This window comes from Penicillium soppii, assembly GCF_028829465.1.
Source record: "Penicillium soppii strain IBT 18220 chromosome Unknown utg000006l, whole genome shotgun sequence".
Taxonomy (NCBI): domain Eukaryota; kingdom Fungi; phylum Ascomycota; class Eurotiomycetes; order Eurotiales; family Aspergillaceae; genus Penicillium; species Penicillium soppii.
The window spans coordinates 177,311-200,230 of record NW_026643236.1 but is presented as its reverse complement, the minus strand read 5'-3'; the positions used below and the strand labels follow the sequence as shown (position 1 = coordinate 200,230).

General features: G+C 47.1%; 6 protein-coding genes across 6 annotated transcripts; 4 read left to right on the top strand and 2 right to left on the bottom strand.

The window, feature by feature from the left end:
* Positions 1 to 2,870: 2,870 nt before the first annotated feature.
* On the top strand, positions 2,871 to 4,505 carry gfsA (glycosyltransferase family 31 protein; the record flags this gene model as incomplete). The annotated part of the gene is made up of 1 exon (XM_057242956.1): positions 2,871 to 4,505. The coding sequence occupies one exon, from the start codon at positions 2,871 to 2,873 to the stop codon at positions 4,503 to 4,505; it is 1,635 nt and encodes a 544-aa protein (XP_057094494.1).
* Positions 4,506 to 6,745: 2,240 nt separating this feature from the next.
* N7529_007428 (MADS-box domain-containing protein) lies at positions 6,746 to 7,552 on the top strand (the record flags this gene model as incomplete). The annotated part of the gene is made up of 3 exons (XM_057242955.1): positions 6,746 to 6,964; positions 7,059 to 7,193; positions 7,280 to 7,552. 3 exons carry the CDS (start codon positions 6,746 to 6,748, stop codon positions 7,550 to 7,552), a joined length of 627 nt encoding a protein of 208 aa, XP_057094493.1.
* A 1,616-nt stretch (positions 7,553 to 9,168) lies between these two features.
* Positions 9,169 to 11,102, bottom strand: N7529_007427 (uncharacterized protein; the record flags this gene model as incomplete). The annotated part of the gene is made up of 3 exons (XM_057242954.1): positions 9,169 to 10,710; positions 10,774 to 11,004; positions 11,061 to 11,102. 3 exons carry the CDS (start codon positions 11,100 to 11,102, stop codon positions 9,169 to 9,171), a joined length of 1,815 nt encoding a protein of 604 aa, XP_057094492.1.
* A 434-nt stretch (positions 11,103 to 11,536) lies between these two features.
* On the top strand, positions 11,537 to 12,348 carry N7529_007426 (H(+)-transporting V1 sector ATPase subunit E; the record flags this gene model as incomplete). Its single annotated transcript, XM_057242953.1, has 3 exons — positions 11,537 to 11,569; positions 11,632 to 12,143; positions 12,198 to 12,348. 3 exons carry the CDS (start codon positions 11,537 to 11,539, stop codon positions 12,346 to 12,348), a joined length of 696 nt encoding a protein of 231 aa, XP_057094491.1.
* Positions 12,349 to 12,637: 289 nt separating this feature from the next.
* On the bottom strand, positions 12,638 to 14,895 carry N7529_007425 (uncharacterized protein; the record flags this gene model as incomplete). The annotated part of the gene is made up of 8 exons (XM_057242952.1): positions 12,638 to 13,279; positions 13,331 to 13,487; positions 13,535 to 13,613; positions 13,667 to 13,793; positions 13,850 to 13,902; positions 13,965 to 14,069; positions 14,119 to 14,494; positions 14,587 to 14,895. The coding sequence occupies 8 exons, from the start codon at positions 14,893 to 14,895 to the stop codon at positions 12,638 to 12,640; spliced, it is 1,848 nt and encodes a 615-aa protein (XP_057094490.1).
* A 2,509-nt stretch (positions 14,896 to 17,404) lies between these two features.
* Positions 17,405 to 22,144, top strand: N7529_007424 (uncharacterized protein; the record flags this gene model as incomplete). The annotated part of the gene is made up of 5 exons (XM_057242951.1): positions 17,405 to 17,872; positions 17,938 to 19,689; positions 19,739 to 20,878; positions 20,931 to 21,160; positions 21,214 to 22,144. 5 exons carry the CDS (start codon positions 17,405 to 17,407, stop codon positions 22,142 to 22,144), a joined length of 4,521 nt encoding a protein of 1,506 aa, XP_057094489.1.
* Positions 22,145 to 22,920: the final 776 nt, after the last annotated feature.

Below are 22,920 nucleotides of genomic sequence, written 5' to 3'. Positions count from 1 at the left end.
ATTATAGCATAGATCTCTCCCGGTCGATTTCATCGATTTGTTGCGCTGTGAGAGAATCACCAGGGACCGACGATCAGGGGATTCTGGTCCCACACCGAATTCGTTTCGTCGTTTGCTGGAAATTTCAGGGTCCGTAAAAGCAATACATGGTGAATTATGTATGATACATAAGGACCCAGAAAAAGACCCAGAAACAGACCCATTGCGCATGGGCTCCCCCCTTTTCAACTGTTGCCGCAATGACAGCAACGCCAAGGCGACTATTCAAGCTTAAAATGCCACTGAAAATGCCGGCAGTATTTTGATTTGCATGCTACTCCAGTACTTAGCGGCTGTTTCAATGTGCAAGCGCAGGGATGACATTATGTCACTGGGGACTCGTAAGTGCTGACTCTGCTTTTTGTTTAACTATGACACATACATTGTGCTATCGATTTTATCTAAGATGTAGTTATACAATATTGTAGCCTTGATCAAGACCAACCTCCCGCGTTGTGTTCAGGTTCCAAAATTATTAAGATTAAAACTGTTCTTCCCGAGGTCGCTTACGGAGTACTGCCTATAACGTTGCAAACCGCCTTGGCTACTATATTACGGGTCTGGACAGAAGTGGATGAATATCCACAGCGTACCTTTATTGCATGTGTGATATGTTTGTAACTGACTTAACTGAAACAGTGTATACGTACCTATAATATGGTAGGCCGGCCCCCAGAAAATATCAGTCAAATTAATATATATAGAAACGATGATGACGCGCATTACGATAGTCGCCTTCGAGGCAGAAAAAGAAAAAAAAAGCAGACCACAACCCTCAGCCTTCAGGTTCAAATGTCGATCGCGGCCCACTCTGTGGTGAAGATGGACGGGGACGCCTATCGCCACTGGAAATACGTTACGCGATAAGCTTTCAGGGTCCTGATTTGAATTGCTTTTTCCCATCAGAGTACGGAGTACGGAGTACTTCAATGGCATATTTAAATCGCAAGTCTACATCCCTATAAAAAGAACAGAAATATCTGCATAAAGTGTAGTATTCGATATTTATAATACAGAACCTTGTACGGAGTACAAAATAGTATAACTAAGTATCTAATAACTAATGTAGCAAAATCCAATACGAACCAGTCCCCAGCATTTCAAGGACGCGTGTCTGTGTGGGGGGGCGTTGGCCTCATTTGCCCCTCTGACGAACTGTGACTGGTTGACGCGGCTGGGCGCCAGGATCGTCCCCTCTGATCATTTCCTGATGATTTGGGATTTCTGATATACTTGTCCTTTACTCAATACATTGGATAGTGTACATAATTTCACCGTTCAGGGTCTAATTGCGTTGTATAACGAAATATGATACTACAGTCTAATTAATTGGTTCCTCACTATAACTAGGTAACTAGTTTATTACGAACATAGTAGTTTCATTAGCTCACACTTTATTTTGGCCCAAGCGCACACCTTATGTGACGTGATCTATACGTTGTATGCAGCTACAATAGTTACAACATTGTATATTCATCATCATGAGAGACAATTCGGGCCCTTCGGATATTTTGTACTCTTTATATTGTCTTTGTTCTTCCGGTCGCTTAGATTGTCTTAAGTTGATCAAGTTAAGATATAGGGTGCAATATCCCGAGGACACTTAGCGTTGTATCTTACACATTGTATTATCAAGATACAAGTAGTGAGCTACAACATTGTATATTGACCAATCTGAGAAAGTTCGTGGTAAACCCTGAGACTTGTCTTTAGCCTATCATCTAACTACAGTGTAATCTTTTGTTTACTTCGGAAGAGGCTCCGATAGAATCCATGATCGTCTTCATAGGTCCGCATCCGGATATCAATCACCGCAAACGGTTTTTTGAGCCTTTGAAAGATAATAATGAACCACCCTTATCTATAAGTGCCAAGGATGAAATTTCTATTTCCGACTTGAGCCACGCGATTGTACATAAAGAAGATGCAAATATTGTATAACACTATACGTTCGTGGCAAAAGGAATACATTATACCCTAAGTGCCGATCCCTATACAGGCGTACATGATGATCACTTCCGAGCCAACAACATTCCATTTTCCGTCATGATCGACACTTGAATTCAAAAAGGTACCTTATACAGAAAGTGAAAGGAAGCACACAATCGAAAAGCACATATAATTTAGAAAATAAATCTACTATCTCCTATTGAAAGGTTTCGTTCCTGCATACCGACTTGGCATCACTGCAACCAGGTTAAACAATCCGGTAATAGTACTAACATACCAAGAATAAGATGCAAATCTATTTTGATATCACTGAATAGAGAATCACAAGTTAAAAACGGTCAACTGATAAAAAAGACAAAAAAAGCTCAAAACCCCGAAGTAAAGAAAAAGAACCAGAATACAGTTAAAAAAAAGAAGCTGAACAATTAAATTACCGTAATACAAATACAACAGGTACACGGCCAATCCGTCACTGGCTTTCCGTTAATTACTTCGGCCGCCCTCCCTTTTTCTTCTTTCTTCAAACACCTGCACGAATTCCTCACCTCTAATCGACTATTCACTCGGATTGGGCACATTGTCCAGCCGCGTTGGTCTTACTACTTTCACCCTCAACCTGCTTCCCTCCCTTTCTCAACTCTCTCCTTGGACCCGTGTCGCAGCTCCCGACGCTGCCAGCCTCTCACTGAATCTGGCACTTGACTTGCCTGCCACTCATTAAAAGCTTTGGACACTCGTTTATTTGACTCTTCCTTGGAATTGTCTCAATCTCTTATTAGCTTTGTTGCACGATATCTCCGGGATACGACTCTTGGCACGAGCCTGTACCTTTCTAATTTCTTCTCGGCTCGCCCCAATCTCGACTTGTCCCTTTTATTTACATGTTTGAAAAGTCATCGCCGACTACTGGTAAAACAAAGATGGCTCTATTTCGGTTAAAGACGATATTCCCGTTGCTCGCGCTGGTGACGATTGGAATCTTCTTCTTTTGTATGGAACGCTACGACCGGTCAGCATTCCTGCGATTCAAGCACCCCGTTGATCGATCCGGGCTTGGAAACAACAAGGCGCCTCAAGCACAAACAACCCCGCAGTCTAGTTCGCAAACCGCAGCTCACACTGCCTGCGAAGCTGACCCCAAACTCGCCGCTCCCCTGCCTTTCCCTGAATGGCTTCCTCGCAAGAACTACACCCGCGCCTACTTCCGTCCTCGTCATGTGAACCCTCGTACCGAGTTCCATACCCTGGAGGAAATTGAGAAGCCCGTTCTCCCACCCATGGTTGTTATGGAGCGTGGCATGGTCGTGTCCCCCGAGAACAAGGAGGAGAACTTGGTCTGCCCGGAAATTATCGAAGTTGATGTGGCTGCTGATGATGACGTCGAAGAAACCTCCAAGCTTCTGTTTGGTCTGGCTACTACCGTCGATCGTCTGGACCGTCTCCTCCCCTCTTTGCTATACTCCTACGGAAACACCAAGGCCGGCCTGATTGTTCTAGTCCCCGAGTCTGATGATGATCTGGAGAAGCAGGAGACCTACTTCCGTAACCGCGGTTTGGACTTGACCCTCAAGGCCTCACCCCTCGACTTTACTGCGCGTTACTTCGGCATGGTCGAGGCTTTCAGTGAGCACATTCGCAAGCACCGCCCACACACCACCTGGGTTGGATTTAGTGACGACGATACCTTTTTCCTCTCCCTCCCCACCATTGCCGAAGAACTCAAGCTCTTCGATGAGAAGAGGAGGCATTACATTGGATCTCTGTCTGAAGCCAGCTGGCAGGTGGACACTTTCGGCCACATTGCCTTCGGTGGTGCCGGTGTATTTGTCTCGAAGCCTCTCCTCGATGTTCTGATGAACCACTACGACGAATGCCAGTCTTGGGGCGAGCAGCCCGGTGACCAGAAGCTTGGCCAGTGTATCCAGCGCTTCGGTGATACCCCCCTGACTTTGTGGCCCTCGCTTTACCAGATGGATATGGCCGATCCCGTGGACGGTGTTTACGAATCCGGTCGTAAGATTGAATCCATGCACCACTGGAACAGCTGGTACAGCAAGGATGTGGTCAAAATGACCACCGTTTCCGCTGCTGCGGGCCGCAAGTCTGTTCTACGCCGCTGGGTGTTCGACCAAGAGGAAACCGTTAACAGCGTTACCGGAGAGACTCTGCGTCATTTCTGGGTCATGACCAACGGTTACTCTCTAGTGAAGTACACATATGATGAGTCCGTCGCGGATGATGCCATCAACTTCGATGCCACTGAGAAGACATGGCCTGAAGACCCTCGTGGTTACGAAGATCGTCTGGGTCCCCTGCGTCCCGCAGAGGAAGATGGCATCGCCAAGGACCGGTGGTTGTTGCGTGATGCATTCGTGGTTGGTGACAATGTTCACCAGTTCTATGTGCGTGAGGAAGATGAGGGCCACAGCGTGATTGAGATTGTCTGGCTCGGTCCCAAGGGCGGCGGTGGCGGTGGTGTGAGCGATCATTACCTTCGCGGCACTTACCAGCAATAGATAAATTGCTCCACCACTTAAGGCTGGTCCTTGGGACTGTTCGTCGTACCTCTCTTCACTTCGTTGCACATGATTCGCCTGTTTTATTTTTCTAAAATCTTCCATACATTTTCCTCTTTTTGTCCCGACTTCACGACACCAGCCAGTCAAACACGATTTGCAAATCCTCCAACCCAACTGCCCTTTTCTTTTTCCGGATGAGACTCGCGGTCGTGACTTGCCCTCCGCGTCCTCCAGGCTCTGATTCATTTGTCCGGCGTTGCATCGGCGGAGTCCAGTACGGTGCAGGAACCTGGTGGCTTTTCATGCTCCCTGTATCCTGACAGTGTATCCCATGTTTGAATTGTTCCGTGGCTTTTTTTTTTCTTTCTTTCATTCTCTTATCTCCCTTCTCCCCGGGCTTCATCGGGACCTTGGCTTGAAGTCTGCTCCACTTGATCAGTGTAGCCTTGCTTTTATCTGTCTTTCCTTATTTTCCATCTTCTTCATGCCTGGTCTCTTTTTTTTAAGTGCGCTTCGGGAAGAAGCCACTCCCTGTCCTCCATGCATCTTTCTGTAAAAATAGACTTGACCGCAGACCCGTTTTAGGGTCTTCGTTGGTGATTAGCGTTGAACTTTTGTTCATTATGTGAAGAATATGATCAGTCTCTCTCATTTCAGTGTTTCTATTCCATGTTGGATTAGATCCTTGGTATGCAGGACATCCTCTGAAGCGGCGGAGCTGGACTCTGTTTGCTGCATCGGGTCTAGGGCCTCTCGGATCGGGCCGCGGGTTTCTCGGCTTCAGTTGCTATTCTTGTTGTCTGGTGGGTTCGGTGTTTTTAAACATGAACAGCGGTCAGTCTTGGCCTTCGGGGTCTCCGACGAGTGTGGGCATCTAGCTGTTCGGTGAGAAGAGTATGCTGGATTCAAAGTGGAGCTGAGTGTATACTTTAATTTTAAAGCCAAGTGTGATAAAACAAAGTGAATCGAAAGACTAAAGAGGAATTGGCCAAACTAAAAAGTGATGATGGATTAGTACTCCGTAGCAGAAGTAAAGCTAGGATAAAACTAGCTGCTGGGGCAGATCTACTACCATTTATAATCTTGGTAGTCATTCTTCCTAGATTAACCATGGAATTGTAAGAAATTAAAAATCCCCATGGGGTTCTGCGAGGTTTACGAGAGAGCAAGGGGAAAGAATCGGGATAATCTCGAGGTCGTTACAAACCCGTATCGCTTGCTATGCTTGTACATCTCGATGAATGTGAGTTCCCTATAACCCTACAATCAAATTTAGGAATGGATCACTAATCCTCCAGTTTTAAATTGAAGCTAACCTGAGCAAATTAAGAAAGGGAAAAAAACATAATGATCAAAAGTGGTGACATGGGAATGCCTAAAATTCTGAAAACGGGTCTTGCGAGTATGGAATGAGATGGTCCAGAGAGGTCCATTCCGTGCGACAAGGTAGGACCCGCGCCTTGTGTGACACAATTTTGTATCCTATAACTTATACTGACTTGTATGATAGTTTACTACATGTGTAGATATATTTATTTATCAATCAGTGTATAAGGTGTGTACCTACGTACTATATGATGTTCGAATGATCTTAAGAGGAATGTCCTCGGGCCTGGGGTGTAGATTATTAACCTTGTTTGATTGGTACCATGGTGAATGGCTGTTCGGGTAACCAATCAGATCCTTCAATGGAATCCGCCACCTCGAGGCATGTGGAATGAAACTACGGAGGAGTTACTCCGTATGTACTCTTGTACATATGTATAGACAGGTAATTTGTGATATCTTTTCTTATTATATATATTTTCTTAAAATTAATATTTACAGCTTATATTACAACAAAACAATACGAAAAAAGGCGAGTTCATCGAGTTCAATATTGAAGTTCATATCATAAATAATAAAAGGTTAAAAAGAAGATTAAAAAAGTACATAATTAAGACAAAGAGCGTAAAGTCCAGACCAGAAGGGGGGTGGAGTGGAGCCTGACGAAGGAATGAACCAATCACAGCTCATAGCCAAGAACCATAAACCGATCCCGTGACCTACCGCCTGCCTCTTCACTTCGCACCTTCCCCCCCCCCCCCCCCCAAAACCAAAACCCATCCTTTTTTTACACGTCCTAACCGAGTTTAGATCCTCCCCTCTGTACTTCCCCTTTCGGCAACCTTCAACTTCCAAACCCATACATTGGCTTCGATTCCTCTATACAACTCTTTTTTTTAGTCATTAAAATTATGTCTGCTCAAATCGATGAGAAGCTTTCTCCTGGTCATGATGACCTCCCCGGCAACAATAGTCAGGGTACCAAGCGCAACCGCATGAGCGCCGACGACGACGAAGATGATGATGATAAGCCTGGTCGTGAGCGTCGCAAGATCGAAATCAAGTTTATTCAGGATAAGTCGCGTCGGCATATTACTTTCTCTAAGCGCAAGGCTGGTATTATGAAGAAGGTACGCGTCTCTCTCACTTCCCGAGGCCTCATATCAACTCCAACTGATTACAATCTTTGTGAGTATCTTGTACTAATAATTGAACCTGGAATAGGCCTATGAACTTTCCGTCTTGACCGGTACTCAAGTCCTCCTTCTGGTCGTCTCCGAAACTGGCCTCGTCTACACCTTTACCACTCCTAAGCTCCAGCCACTCGTCACCAAGGCCGAGGGCAAGAACCTCATTCAGGTAAGCTTAGCTATTGTCCCAATGATCTTTCGTCCTTTGTTCTTTTAGTTGTTTCTTCTCTTGTTCGCGAACTAACTCCCTGTTAGGCCTGTCTGAATGCCCCTGACCCCGCTGCCAGCGAGAACGGCGTCGACGCCCCCGATGTCGCCCCCGAGGCTCCCGAGGATGTGGCACACAACAACGTCAACGCGCCCCAGGGGAATATGCGCCCCGGTATGCACCCTGGCTACATGACCAACGAGCAACAACAGCAGATGGCCTACTACCAGAACCTGCAGCAGCAGCAACAGCAGGCTGGTGGCCAGTACCCCATGCCCGTCAGCGGTCGCATGCCCCCTCACCAACAACCCACCGCTTAAACTTATGATCTGATCTGAGGGTTTTGGCCCAAGGTCCCAGACGCTGCGTCTTATTCTCTGTGTTCTTTTCCTCCCTGCGCCTCGCTCTCTCGCGTTCATTTGATACCCGTCTCCCTCTCTGCCCGATCCATCCCACTCTTCCCACACAATGGTCGCGCTGTATCTACATGCGCCATTCTCTAGGGCACTCTCGTGAGACCATTTGTATATTGTCAAAACACTCTGGAATCCCCTTTCCGGTTCTTCTTTGATGATACTGGTTTCGGTTTTCCTCGATATTGCCTTTCCATCCCGGAAAAAAAAGGAAAAAAAAAACAATCACAACATCAATTTGCTGAGAATCTTGGCTTTCTAATGAACAGCCAAAAGATTGATCAAATTGACCAAAAAAATTGACCAACTCCAAGAAAAGAGAAAGAGCGCAAGCAGGCAACTCTGGGCTTCATCGCTAATCTGGCTGTTATTTCCCCCCTCTACCTAGACACTGGCGGAGGATGGTGGTGTTCGTGGTGCATTGAATTTGCTGGCGAAGTGGCTGTTCCTAGTCTTTTTTGTTTTTCTTCTGATTTCTATCTTATTTTTTTTCCTAGGCCCATCATGTTACTTTCCTCATTGTCTAATCCCAAATATGTGTCTTACCTGTTTGATTGTTGATTCCATGCCCTATTGGTCTTGCTGCGCTGAACCAATTGTCAATATCTCCATTTGGTTGAGAATGCACGGCTGTGGCCTTGACTGGATATTATGTATGGTATGGATAAATCGGACCCTATTCTACTGGTGTTTCTTGTAGTCGATTTTGGTCTGAGTACATCCATGGATGTAGTATGCATTGCATATACCTGTGGTAGCGAATGGGCCAGGAGGTCTTGAACTACCTAGGTACGCGTCCTTGAGTTTAAGATGTTATCATATACGTTGCAATAATCAATATAAAGAGCTCATTTGACGCTTGGTTGAAATTGGTTTAATACAGCCCTAGAGTCTGTCCCTGATAATCCGTGAGACACGTATAATACATATATATACCACACCTTGTAACGGCAAAAAAAAAAGAAAATTGAAAAAACAAACCTCGTTCCAGGAACAGTTTCAAACTCGGTCAATTCCCCGTAAGACAAGTAAGAAAGTTTGCTGACCTGCATACAGAAGGTCAAGGCTACACCAAGACTTCAGGCACCTGGGCGAAGATCGTGACTGGATAATCTCGGGTTCCGGGTACCTTTGCCCAGCACAAATAGGGACTTAGGATATGCAGGTACTTGGGGAGCTCGGGCTATTCCCTTTATGTTCAAGAGCGCAGGTATATTGTATTGGAATCCTATATTCATCTGTACGGAGCTATATATTCGACAATTGTGGTATCATGGTATCTTCAGTTGGCTGAACATAGAAGAGAAGTGGGTTGGGGGCTGCACGGTGGAGAGCTAGTAGGGGTAGGAGGGTGACATTGAATATGCCCACGAGGTCATACTTTACAAAGGGAGCAAAATAGCAAAAACAAAGATCTGAAAGTTAAAGTCTTCGGGGATAGAGAAGTGACAGGCCATATGTTGGAAGTCGTTTAAAGGTGTCGAGGGAGAAATGTAAAAGGAAATGTCAGGAAATGACAATGACTAGGGAGTACCAGACTCGGAAACCGTGTTTCTTTGTGCGTTACTAGATTGTCCCTGCGGGAGTAAGGTCGAAGCCGAATCATCTGCTGGGTCGGCCTCGGCATCACTGCCCGCCCACGGGCTGCTCCATCGTGACAGGAACCGTCTTCCGGATGTCCATGCACCTGCCAGAGCCCTGCTTGAGCCAGCAAGAAGGCCAGACCTGGCGGCAGAAGAATCACGGTTGACGATATTTTCATGCCAGTGGTCACCATCCCCATTCTCTAGGATGGTTCCATATCCGCTAAATTGGCCGGAGGAACCAACCGGACCGCCGGTACTCTGTCGTTTACGATGGGCGCGTGATATTCCACCCCATGGTGCCGAAGTGTGACGTCTTTGGTTCTGGCGAGGTCCCCATCGATCGTGGGTGCCAGTACCTATCGTTGAGTGCCGCGCCAGCCCTCGTGGCGGGCCATTCAGAGTTGCACTGCCACTCATACTGCGTGGACAGTCTTCCAAAGATCGTCTTTGTCCGCCATCGGAGTCATAATCTGAATCGTCGAGCTCGGCCCAGATAGATGCGGGGTTTAGATCGATGGAGTCATGGCGGTCGAGATGTAGGTTCAGTGGTAGACTCGGGGCTCGTCCTCGCTGATACGAAAGATGCCGTGTGTTGGTTCTGGGGTTGAGAAGCGGTTCTCGTTCCCCGATATGGGATTCTTCATCCTGGCCATCTAACCACCCTGGCGATGTTGGGGTGTGCTCCTCCATAATTCCCATCCCCGGTCCGAGACCGGTCTGCGTGGGGCCCACGGTAGTGACAGCGGCATGATTATCGATATCCTCAAGTCTCCAAGACAGACACAAAACACCGGCGAGTAGAACTATAGTCCCCAAAGCAATGAGACCGGCGTGAAAGCCCGCTAGTTGCGATACTTGCCGGAAGTAAATCAAGCCATCCATGATGGCGATGATGTTGTAGATACAGAACACGAAAGGGTAAAGAACACTGGTACTGCACAGCTTAAGTCCGCGGTGGAGATAAAACAATTGGGTCAGTGCTAAGAAGATCATTCCCAGCAGGATTACCCAGGACTGCCAACGATTAAATTGGTTCACCCCATCCACAATTGTTCGAACGAGCAGCTCCACTGCCGATTTCGCCAACAACAGAGAGTGTGCCGACAATATACCACTAACAAATCCATAGCTCATTCCCCGGATGAGCCTCATTCGGCTCTGATTGCGCATGAGATTGGGCGTGAAATGGCCGGACGCCGAAGGTTTCGCGCGCGAAAAGGGCAGGAAGTGCTTCAGTAATTTTGTGCTCACTATTACTGCGACAACCAGAAGAGTGGTAGCCCCCATCCATAGTAGGAAAGGCCGTCGTTGCAGCAGGTCGAGAAGCTGGTCTAGGGTATGTGCCGGTTCCCCGATGGCACCGAATGTCGCAATGAGCAATGCACCGACGCAAACGAGGACTGTCCCCGCTAGCGAATATCGAGTGAAGGGCTCACCGAGGATCAGAGTTGCGAATATCGTGTTGAACACTAGTCCGGACTAATGGGGAGTTCTATCAGCAAGTGGTCTCCACCGTGCATGGACGGGGAAGGAAGTACTGACCGCTTGGAGCGTTGAAAGGACCGGTAGTGGAAGTGTAGTAATTTGAATCGTACTACCCACGATATTGGAAATCACAAACATTCCCATTCCTAGCTGCCATCGTCGGCGCTTGTAAGGGGGTCTGCGCACATCGTATGGGTGCTTCTCGTCCTCGAGTAGATGCGATTTGCGTTGGAGAGTGAGACCTATAGCTTGTAGACTGGTTGAGACCAAGCCAACAACCACACCGACCTGTCTGTATTAGTTGTTGATCCTGTTTTCCAAGATAACCCAAGTCGTGTTCTTACCGCAACGCTCCCCTCCGGCGACAAGTCACCTAGATTTCCCATGTTTGTGTATCGTGCATTGACTTAAAGAGATCGTAGAAGCGCACCAAGTCAAGGATACTACCGGAGTAGAAATGCCATGACTTGGATCAAATATATGGGAAAGTCGTTTGTTTCGTGATTGTGGTCAAGGCATCAGAGAACGATAGAGAGAGACACTAAACGCCGCATCAACCTCAAAACTGGCCGTCAAAGATACCCCCCACTAAATACCAGAGAGAAGAAGAAAAGAATGCGTCAAGAGAGGTCACCTTCATCAAAGGCGAAAGTGGTCAAAATAAATAGAAGAATGACAAGATCACAAGGTCGAGAGAGAGAGTCTGGATGCGGAACGCCAAGGCGACGCAACCCCCGAGAGCTTAGTTGGACACAACACCTTTACATTCCCTCCCCCCACGTCATTTCCCATCACTGTACAGCAGTTTAAATCCGCCAAAATGTCACAAAGTCATGCTCTTTCGGATGATCAGGTATGTTCCCTGGGTAATTTGACCTGAAAGCTCGGTTTGGACTAATGGCGATCCAACTTTAGGTCGCGGGCGAGCTCCGCAAGATGACCGCGTTCATCCGACAAGAAGCCCTCGAGAAGGCCCGCGAGATCCAGTTGAAGGCCGATGAGGAATTTGCGATTGAGAAATCTAAGCTGGTGCGCCAGGAGACCGCAGCTATCGATACCCTCTACGAGAAGAAGTTCAAGCAGGCCGCCATGTCTCAGCAGATCACTCGGTCCACACTCGCCAACAAGACCAGACTTCGTGTTCTCGGAGGTCGTCAGGAACTCCTTGATGAACTCTTCCAGACTGCCCGTGAGAAGATGTCCAAGGTGGCTGCCAGCGACAAGAAGAAGTACCAGGCTACACTCAAGGGGCTGGTCCTCGAGGGCCTGTATTATCTGAATGAGGATATTGCTGTGATTCGTTCCCGCAAGAAGGATGTGGATACTGTTAAGAAGGCTATTGAGGAGGCGGCTAAGGAGTACGAGGAGAATGTTGGCTCTAAGGTGACCGTGACCGTGGACGAATCGGAGCCATTGCCAGAAGGATCGTGAGTCTTTTCATATTTTCCATATTAGAATATGCCGAGTCTAACAGATTATAGTGCTGGTGGGGTGGTCATTGTCGGCGGAGAGGGCAAGATCGAGATTAACAACACTTTCGAGGAGCGTCTGCGACTTTTGGAGATCGATTCTCTTCCTGCCGTTCGAGAGACGCTCTTCGGCAAGAACCCTAACCGGAAGTTCTACGATTAAGTTTGTTATTTTGCTCTATCTTGGGGTCTGCATTCACGACTGTTGTATTGCGTGTGTTATAGTTCGGATGATACTTGCTCCTCTTGGCCATTCCCATAGACAGAGGAGGTTTATTTGCACAGTTCTGATCTGATCTGGAATATGATCAAGTCTTTTAGCGGTCGTTTCATTTCGTATCCTTGCATCCAACTGGTAGCTTGTAACAGTATGCTTGCTATTTAGAAAGAGTATCGCGCTGAAGGGCATGGTGGTCATAAGGGTCGTAACATGAGACGATGCGGAAGGACATCTAGCGGATCGGAATACCCGTTCTGCCAGCATTCGAGCCATCGCCATCAGACGTTTTCGTATTGTACTTGCTGAAAATGCTTCGGATGTCACCATCCTCCTTTGCATAGGAGGTAAACAACGTCTTTTTCGGCGGTGGCTTTGACCGAACCGAGTAGAGTATCCGGTAGTGTAAAGCCTCCAGGTCCCCTTTTGCCAGCGTCAGGGTCATGTGGGAGGCCCCCGAAACCTGAATCGAGCAGTATAATATCTTTATCTGATTTGCTAATTTGTCGAGGTCGGCGTTGAAATCTTGTTCGGAACGAGATTCTCGATAGTTGAGATCCAACACGGAAGAATCGATTGCAATGTTCAGAAGAGCAGTGAGAGCAATCAACTCTCGCCAATCGTAGTCAAATTTCCCTTGAAATCGTTTCACTTGGAAACGCTCATTATGGGTCAGTAAGTCGGTAATGCGTTGAAGATCAAGTAACGTTCCAGGCGGCTCAACCAGAGGCTCGGGACTTTCGAGCAAAAAAGAAATCGCCAGGCGGCCTCGCAGCAGCGCAATCCCAAGGGATGTGGGTAACATGTGATGGCACATTCGGCTCTGCAGACAGACATCTTGGACTGTATTATAAAACGTGGTGCATACTCGATGTGACTAGTGATGTCAGCTTTGAACGCCTTACAGGTACCAGAAACAAATGCTTACCAAATTGTTAGCATGACTGCGCGAGTTCGCCGGATCCAACACATCACAAATAGCCCACTGAAGTTCCGAAGAGATTACCGAATCCGTCGTGAGGGAGACATCCAGTGTCAGGCGTAAAAGTAACAGAATAATTTGCTCCTTGGTGTCATCCGCAAGCCTGAAAGTTGGTCAGTTTTTGTTCACCGATTGGGGAGTAAAACCAACAATCGAGTGATTTTTCGAAACATTTTCAGCACTGAAATGAGTGCTACATGGTCTTTTGACCCGACAGTTGTAGGGGCGTCTGCAAGAACGAATTAGAATAAGTGGGACACGAGACAAATCAACAAACGTTACCATAATGGTCCATGGGAGTCACTTCTTTTGACGGATCCAGGGCATCTTTGTTAGCCCCCAACCTTCCAAAAACCTCATTGACATCAGCTGGGCGAATGAGCGGCTCTAAGCGTCCGTGGCCCAATTTCTAATATTTCTAGTTAGCTGATACCCATATAATGCAGGTGCGAGGCCTCCACAAACCTCGAGAATCCGACCATAAGCGTTGCTCAACTCATCTCGACGCTCGAAGGGGACTATTCGGGAGAGGTAAGCCATGCTTGCCTTGAAGAACGGAATATCGTAGTATAAGACGAACCGGAGTGAAACATCCACAGTATGACCTCATCCGGCAAGAGTCTTTTGGCCAAAGCCATATAAACAAATTCGCCTGACACAAACAGACGATCACGGCCTGCAGGATCTGCATAATAATTAGTACCGGGGAAACAAGTCTATGATGTAGAACTAACCTTTCAACGCCACCCTCATAGCCCCCCGTGGAATCAAATGCAGCGGAAATTCAGGAGCTGGTGGTAATGTTTGTGTGGCATCAAAAAATAACCAGGTACGGTCGTGATCAAGCGCCTCAGTTCTCCGTATCGCACCTAATGTGCGTCTGGCCTTGGAGCCATCTTCGTCTGACCCAAGTGCTGAAACCAGCGCGCTTTCATTCAGTCTGGCTCCAGTGGGACCTTGCGGTGCTCCGGGCGCACGCTTGGCCTTCATCTGAGCGACATTACGTTCAACCTCTTGGTCATCCACTGCATCGGTAACCAGATAATTGAGGTCATATTTCCATTTCTTTGGCGATGTGACCTGCTTGATTTTCGTGGGCACGGGCTCGTCCTTTTTTTCGACGATGAAGCAAAAAACTTTTGTGGATCTTCTAATTCGCAGTCGGAAGTAGACTCTGTGTCCTCTCCATCCGAGCTGATGACCATCTCTTTGCCATTCTTTACGATGCGCTGAGAAGCGCTGAAGCTTCCTGACTCGACACTTTGGAAGCTATGATCCCATGCAGGAGGTTTCAAGATGTCGCCTTGACTTGACAAATGAATTGCCATCTTCAACTGATCTTCCGCATCTTGTTCATTTTTCGGCGATAGGTTATCAACCACAAAGGATGAGGGAGGTGAAGTGAGGGGCGAAGTTGCCGGCTCGCTCTCTTTCTTTTCGGGTGCATTTGAGTCACCCTTTGAAAATGTTGGAAAGGGAGGCTTTTTGAACCATTTTGTTAGATTCTCCATGATGGGCGGTTGAAAAATAAACAGAATACCATTTGCCCATATCGCGTTCCACGCGATTGAATCGGGCGCGATGTCACATGACCGGCAAAATCTCAAAGATCTTTGTTCAACTTCAATTTGTTCTCATGCTGAACCTTCCATAAGAGATTATTTCTTTCAATTCTATAATTGATTCAAGTGAGATTATTTCGAAGATAACGGAGTGTGTTTTTTTAATGAGATCTGACGCATTGCTGTCGGTCCGATGATCTGAGCCAAATTCGTATATATACAACGTAAGTGCATAAACTAAGTACAAAAATACTACGTTTGATCGACACTAAATGAAACAGACCAATTTCCTACCTAAGCGGAATGTACATACTCCGTACCCATTTTACGGAGTATGTATATAAAACTATATTTTTTTCTATCCTATATAAGCACGATATACGAAATAGTTAGTATCTTTGTGTATTGTATCAGGGGTAGTTAGAGAGCATCAATTAAGTTTGACCTTATACGCTATTCATATTGAGTCCCACTATAGTTCGTCCACTCGGTGATTGACGACACCTCTGTCGTATCACTACATAGATGTTTCAATCATATATTATATGGCTGGGTATATCATATATAATAGAACTGTCACCTTGCATCGAGATCTATAGATCTAAGCTTTGGATGTGACAGTGAGTGAGACATTGCTGTCCAAGGGCGAAAAGGGGGCAAAACATGAACAACCCGTCAATCCTTATAGTACGAGTACAATGATCATCCTGGGTCCGCTCAGGAGTGCCTCCTGAAAGGCCAAGAGTTGTTCTTTGATTCCCGTGCCAAGTCAAAAAAGGGGGCAGATATATGCATATAGATCTGTATTCGATCCATATATCAATTTGACTACAATGTACGTTGTATCAATCGTTTTTTTTAATAATTCTATATTAGTACCTAGGTGGTAAATCTGTACAGTAGATCACCACAAACCAAAAAGGGAAAAATTCGACTTAAGTGGACCGGGACGCTCGTGCCGTGTCGGTGGTTTCAGGATCGATGCTCCGAGTGCTGACTGATATCATTGTTATATAGGGGCGTTCTGGCAATCTCGGCAGACAATATATTGATTGTACCTTGGAACACTGTTCTTTTTATTTTTTAGTTGCGTGATTGATGACATTTATAATACATATATTTATGTAGTACCTTCGTATAGAATATTGGTACAACTAATGTTAATACCTTAGGTAGATTTCCCTCTCGCATCTCGGTTTTCTACAACGTATATAACATGGTAAAAGATCAGTGGAATACTAATTACAATACATAAACGAGGCGGGGCCTAATTATGCTCAATGTACAAAACAGCAACGACAGCTGTGGGCCAATTAGCCGCTTCTCCAGAATCTGCATAACGGATCTTACGGATACAGGTCTTTCTTAGTGAAGAACTGGAGAAAACAACGGTACAGTTGTTATCCGCAGTGCTCTTTGTATCCGACGCAGCTTACGGTGGCAGTGCCAACACTAGTAATTTAGTAATTTATCAACCTAGTAAGTTTGGAATGGGGCCGGATATACAGAGTATTGATGTCCTTAGCATTCAAATTCTAGAAGAATGAAAAAGGTTCCGAATGTCCCTGGACTCTAAATGCCGAAGTCTCGGATATCTAGTTGCCACTGTCAGAAATTTAGTTAGAGGGCTGGAAAAGCCGGAACGGGGCTGGATGTTATATTACCGGACTTTACGTGTATTTTGCCTTGACTCCGAGATGTAATCAGCCCTAACGACTATTTAGTTACATTTTTGTTGAGTTCAGCATATTACCTACATATGTACATGTGTAGGTATCTAGATAGGAAGTTTGAAATATAATCAAGATACATATATATGTAATATATATATAAATATGTATCTAAATATATGCGATGTGTATAGCATAGCAATACAATCTCCCATGTAAAATACCTATCTAATGTTGACGCGTGTAAAAAAATCTCCCGCCAAGTCGGGTCCTCGGGGGCCGGGCGACCATGACAAAGCAATATGTAAGGTAAGCGCGGTAACGCTGTTACTGCATTACGGAACTTCAGTAAGCTGGCCTACTCTCACATCTCTCTTTCTAAACATCTTCACCCCTCGAGAGGAACTTCTTACGCTCTCATTCCCCTATCTCTGTTAATCTAATTTTCATGGCCCCGCGTGGGTGCGCCCTTTAACTCGCCCTTTGCTTTGCAAATTCACATCCGTCGGCCGCCGAAACCCTGTCTTCCCATCTACCCTGGATTAATTGGAGCCCATACAACGTTAATTCTCTCGCGCTTCAAAATCGGTTGCATTGATCGGAAATTACGGTTGCAGCTTATGAACCTGCGCTTTTCTCGCTGTCGCACACTGTGAATACATCCAAACACCCGCCCTTTGCGCCCGTCGCCATCGAATCCTGTTCCTGCACACCGGATGCTCGTCCGCTACCAATAACCAAGGTTTTCGTCGAATTTTATGCCCTACTGGGGTGCGCTAGCAGCCTAGATGGCTTCCGTGCAATTTCCTGAGGACAATGGGGAGGACAACGACCAAAGTGGCGATGTCCGGGAGGTCCCTAGCAACGTCTCCAAACCTACGAAACGACAAAGATGGGCCACCACGCGAGCTCCTGGAGCTGGAGGCATCAAAAAGCGTGTCTCGATCATCGACCGCTTTCACAAACGATCGGATACGAGAGACGAAAAACGAAAATCGAACAATACCAGTGTCTCGACTAACAATGGATCGACTAATGGAGATGAGAACCCGGAAGGAGGACCAAACCGGAGGGTGTACTTCAGTATCCCGATCCCCGAATCCGAGAGAGACGAGGAAGGTCATTTGAAGATTACTTATCCCAGAAACAAAATCCGAACCGCCAAGTACACAGCCCTCACGTTCGTTCCTTACAACATCTGGCTGCAATTTCACAACATCGCGAACATCTATTTCTTGTTCGTCATTATTCTTAATGTACGCATTGATAGAGGACTCATCTTGATATAAGTCAAATTAGCAACCCGCTGATGATACTTTAGTTCTTCCCGATCTTCGGTGCCAACAACCCCGGTCTTAATGCAGTTCCGTTGATCGTCATTATTGTCGTGACCGCCATAAAAGATGCGATTGAAGATTGGGGACGGACGGTGTCCGACAACCAAGTCAACAATTCCCCCGTTTACCGACTTATCGAATGGAATAACGTCAACTCGACCGAGGATAACATTGATTTATGGCGCCGGATCAAAAAAGCTTGTACACGAGGCACCATCTCCTCGTACAAGTGGATGGCCGCTCAGTTCAAGAAGAACAAGGGGAGTGGAGTGGACGAGGAAGGGCAGAGGCGCGACTCATTTTTGAGTACCGCGGACCCCCGAGCCTCGATCTATACGCAGCGTAACTCCATGGCCCCCGAAGATGTCGCGATCCCGATGACCGATGTTCCATCGCCCCAACCCGAAGCTCGCGAAGATTGGCCGATGATGAGCACCCAAGAGAACAAGTTTTTGTCACCAAACAGCGCCACTCGCGAGAGCATCATGGAACCTGCGCCAGATAAGAAACATGGAACCATCTTGGACAGCGCGAAACAGACACCTGGAAAGGCTCGATTCAAACGAGAGACCTGGAAAAGCTTGCAAGTTGGTGATTTTGTCCGGTTGTACAACGAAGACCCGATCCCGGCCGACATTGTCATTCTTTCCACTTCGGACCCGGACGGCGCCTGTTATGTCGAAACGAAGGGTCTGGATGGAGAGACCAACCTCAAGGTTCGCCAGGCTCTTCATTGCGGCCGCCAAGTACGACATGCCAGGGATTGCGAAAAGGCCGAGTTTGTCATCGAAAGCGAGGCACCTCATGCTAATTTGTATGCCTACAATGGTGCTGTTCGCTGGGACCAGCGTGACCCGCGCTTTCCGGAGGCCCCACGGAAGGAGATGGTGGAGCCAATCTCCATCAACAATATCTTGCTCCGTGGTTGCAATCTGAAGAGTACTGAGTGGGTCCTTGGTGTCGTTCTATTCACGGGTGGAGAAAGCAAAATTATGCTCAATTCCGGCGCCACTCCAGCCAAACGTCCTCGTATGGCCAAGGATCTCAATTGGAATGTTATTTATAATTTCTTCATTCTGTTCCTCATGTGCCTTGTTGCGGGTATCGTGAACGGAATTGCTTGGGCCACACCAGACAAATCTCTCGATTACTTCGACCTCAAGTCATACGGAGGCACGCCGCCTGTTACTGGTATTGTCACTTTTTGGACTGCCGTCATCTTGTTCCAGAACTTGGTCCCCATTTCGCTTTACATCTCCCTTGAGATTGTTCGGACTATCCAAGCGGTGTTCATTCACAGTGACCTGTACATGTACTACGAAAAGCTCGGGATCTACTGTGTTCCCAAATCCTGGAACATTTCGGATGATGTTGGCCAGGTGGAGTACATTTTCTCTGACAAGACTGGCACCTTGACCCAAAACGTCATGGAATTTAAGAAATGTACAGTCAATGGCGTAGCATACGGAGAGGCCTACACGGAAGCCCAGATTGGTATGAGGCGTCGTGAAGGAGCCGATGCCGATGCAGAAGCCGCCGAGGCTCGAAAACAAATCGCCGCCGACGCGCAGCTCATGCTGGGCCTGTTGCGCGGTATCCACGATAATCCTTATTTGCACGACGATCAGCTAACTTTTGTTGCACCCAACTTCGTGGCTGACATCGGGGGGCAATCTGGAGACAAGCAGAAGCACTTGAACGAGGACTTCATGCTGGCTCTTGCGCTGTGTCATACCGTTATTACCGAGCATACCCCGGGTGACCCCCCCTCAAATCGAGTTCAAGGCGCAATCCCCCGATGAGGCTGCGCTGGTTAGCACTGCTCGAGACTGTGGATTTACTGTTCTCGGCCGAGCTGGTGATGACCTGCTTCTGAACGTGATGGGCGAAGAACGAACGTATACCGTTTTGAATACTCTCGAGTTTAACTCCTCCAGAAAGCGAATGAGTGCAATTATTAGAATGCCTGACGGCACCATCCGTCTCTTCTGCAAGGGTGCCGATAGTATCATTTATTCCCGTCTGGCCCGAGGCAAACAGCAGGAGCTTCGCCGAAAGACCGCTGAGCACCTGGAAGAATTTGCCAGAGAAGGACTCCGGACTTTGTGTGTTGCCTATCGACTGCTTAGCGAGCAGGAATACCAATCTTGGGTCAAGGATCACGATGTCGCGGCCGCCGCTATCACAGATCGCGAGGAAAAGCTTGAAAAGGTTTCCAGCGAGATTGAGCAGGAACTTATGCTCATTGGCGGAACTGCTATTGAGGATCGACTTCAAGATGGCGTGCCGGATACAATCCAACTCCTTGCGGATGCTGGTATCAAGCTTTGGGTTCTCACTGGTGACAAGGTTGAGACTGCCATAAATATCGGCTTCTCTTGCAACCTTCTCAACAACAACATGGAGTTGATTGTGCTCAACATCCCCGAAACTGAACATCAGCAGGCCTCTGATGAACTTGACAAGCATCTGCACACTTTCGGTTTGACTGGTTCCGACGAGGAACTTATTGCAGCTCGCAATGATCATTCGCCACCTGAGGCCACGCATGCTGTGGTTGTGGACGGTGAAACCCTCAAGTTGATGCTTCACGATGATTTGAAGCAAAAGTTCCTACTGCTTTGCAAGCAGTGCAAAGCCGTTCTTTGCTGCCGTGTCAGCCCTGCACAGAAAGCCGCTGTCGTCAACATGGTCAAGAATGGCTTAAATATCATGGCTCTTTCCATTGGCGACGGTGCCAACGATGTGGCCATGATTCAAGAGGCAGATGTGGGTGTTGGTATTGCTGGCGAGGAAGGTAGACAAGCTGTCATGTCTTCGGATTATGCCATTGGTCAATTCCGGTACCTCCAGCGCCTTCTTTTGGTGCATGGAAGATGGTCCTACCGTCGTCTCGGAGAGTGCACAGCCAACTTCTTCTACAAGGTACGTGGTGTTTGTGTTGGATATCACAACCATTCTTACTAACTCGTTCTAGAATCTTGTGTGGACGTTTGCTCTCTTCTGGTACTGTATCTACAACGACTTTGATTGCTCCTATCTCTTTGATTACACCTACATTGTCCTGGTCAACCTTGCCTTCACTTCCTTGCCTGTGATCTTTATGGGTATCTTCGACCAGGACGTTGATGACAAGGTGTCTCTGGCCGTCCCCCAATTGTACATGAGAGGTATCGAGCGCAAGGAGTGGTCGCAACTCAAGTTCTGGTAAGCAAATTTGCCCTTTATTGCTAGTCGTTACGAGATGCTAACTTGTGCAGGTTGTACATGTCCGATGGCATGTATCAGTCGATCATTTGTTTCTTCATGCCTTATCTCCTATACGCGCCAGCAAACTTCGTCAATGAAACTGGCAGGAACATCAATGACCGAGCCCGTATTGGTATTCTTGTTGCGTCGTGTGCCGTGATTGCCAGCAATCTTTACATCATGATGAACACCTACCGATGGGACTGGTTTACTGGTCTGATTAATGCCATCAGTAGTCTGCTGATCTTCTTATGGACCGGTATTTATACGTCTTTTACTTCATCTGGACAATTTTTCCATGGCGCTGCAGAAGTGTATGGATCTTTGAGTTACTGGGTCGTGCTTTTGTTAACCGTCATGGTCTGCTTGCTGCCTCGGTTCACCTACAACGCTATCCAAAAGGTGTTCTTCCCGCTTGATGTCGATATCATCCGTGAACAAGTAACTCAAGGCAAGTTCAAGTACCTGGATGCAATCGAAGATCCCCCTCTGCCCCCCAAGGAGGGCAAAGATGGCGGCGTGAAAGCAGCACCTCCTAGCGATGGATCGGCCACCTCTTCCGAAATCGCGAAGCCAGTTCAGCCCGCCATGAAGCAGGATATCCCCGTTCCTGATGAGGAGCGGCCCTTCTACGCACCGTCCATGGCCCCAACTGCGAATACCCACAACCCCCGCAGCCAGAACGGTAGCAATGGAACCAACTACAGTGCTAGCATTGACCAATATCCGCGACCACAATCCGTGGACTACGTTCGACGCTCCCATGACCGGACACGGCATTCGTTCGATCGGTTCGAGCGGAGTCGACCCAGCTTCGAGCAGAGCAACGACTTTACCTCCGCTGCTATGCTCTCTCGAGTCGAGTCGTCGCAGACTCCGCACCGTCAAAAAGAAGATCCGTTCCGAACTCCCGACGATCCTCCTGTACATAACATGATATAGAGGAGCGCATCTTGCGTTGCATTGACCTTGACGACCCGTCACTGATGACGTTACTCCCATCGGTTCTTCTGATCTGTTGTTTGTGATTTCCCCTTGCCATCTTTATACTGATGAGCAATATGCTGTGGTGTTTTCTTTTTTGAGAGCTTTTTTATATTCCCTGATAGAAAGCAGGCGTTTGGTTTACTCCATTACTCGGTCGGAGGTTTAGCGCATCTTCTTTTTTTTAAAAACCCCCATCCCACTCACCATTCACTTTTTACCCACTGCCTCCGACATTTTCTCCTTGCTGTTTTGTTTTGTTCCATACCGGGGCCCATCAGGTCTATCCTTTCCTTGTACAAAAGCGTTTCTGTCTCTGCAAAAGTGCATGACACCCGCATTTGAAGGTTTCCCGTTGTCTCGTTTCCATCTGTGATGTTATATTCTCGTTGCATGATCTCTTGGCTTATTTTCCTTTTTGTGCTGCTTGTTCTGTTAAAAGGAACAAGATAGCATAGGAGGATGACATTCATGTATTCTATTCAATGCCCTCAGCGAGGAAAGTACTTAATGCGGTTATTCAATATTCCCATCTTTCTGTAAATTCTGTAGTTCGTAGTGTAGCTTCCAGATCTGGTATACCTATAACACCTGTAATTTGAAGGTATCTTCCACCTAAGCGGACCAAAAATCTCATCAATCATCATAAGTAACATATTGACTCTTAAGTGATTTCCCATTTGGGTAAAATAGGGCGCGTCTACTCCGTACGCGTTGAACTCTTACCGCCCGGC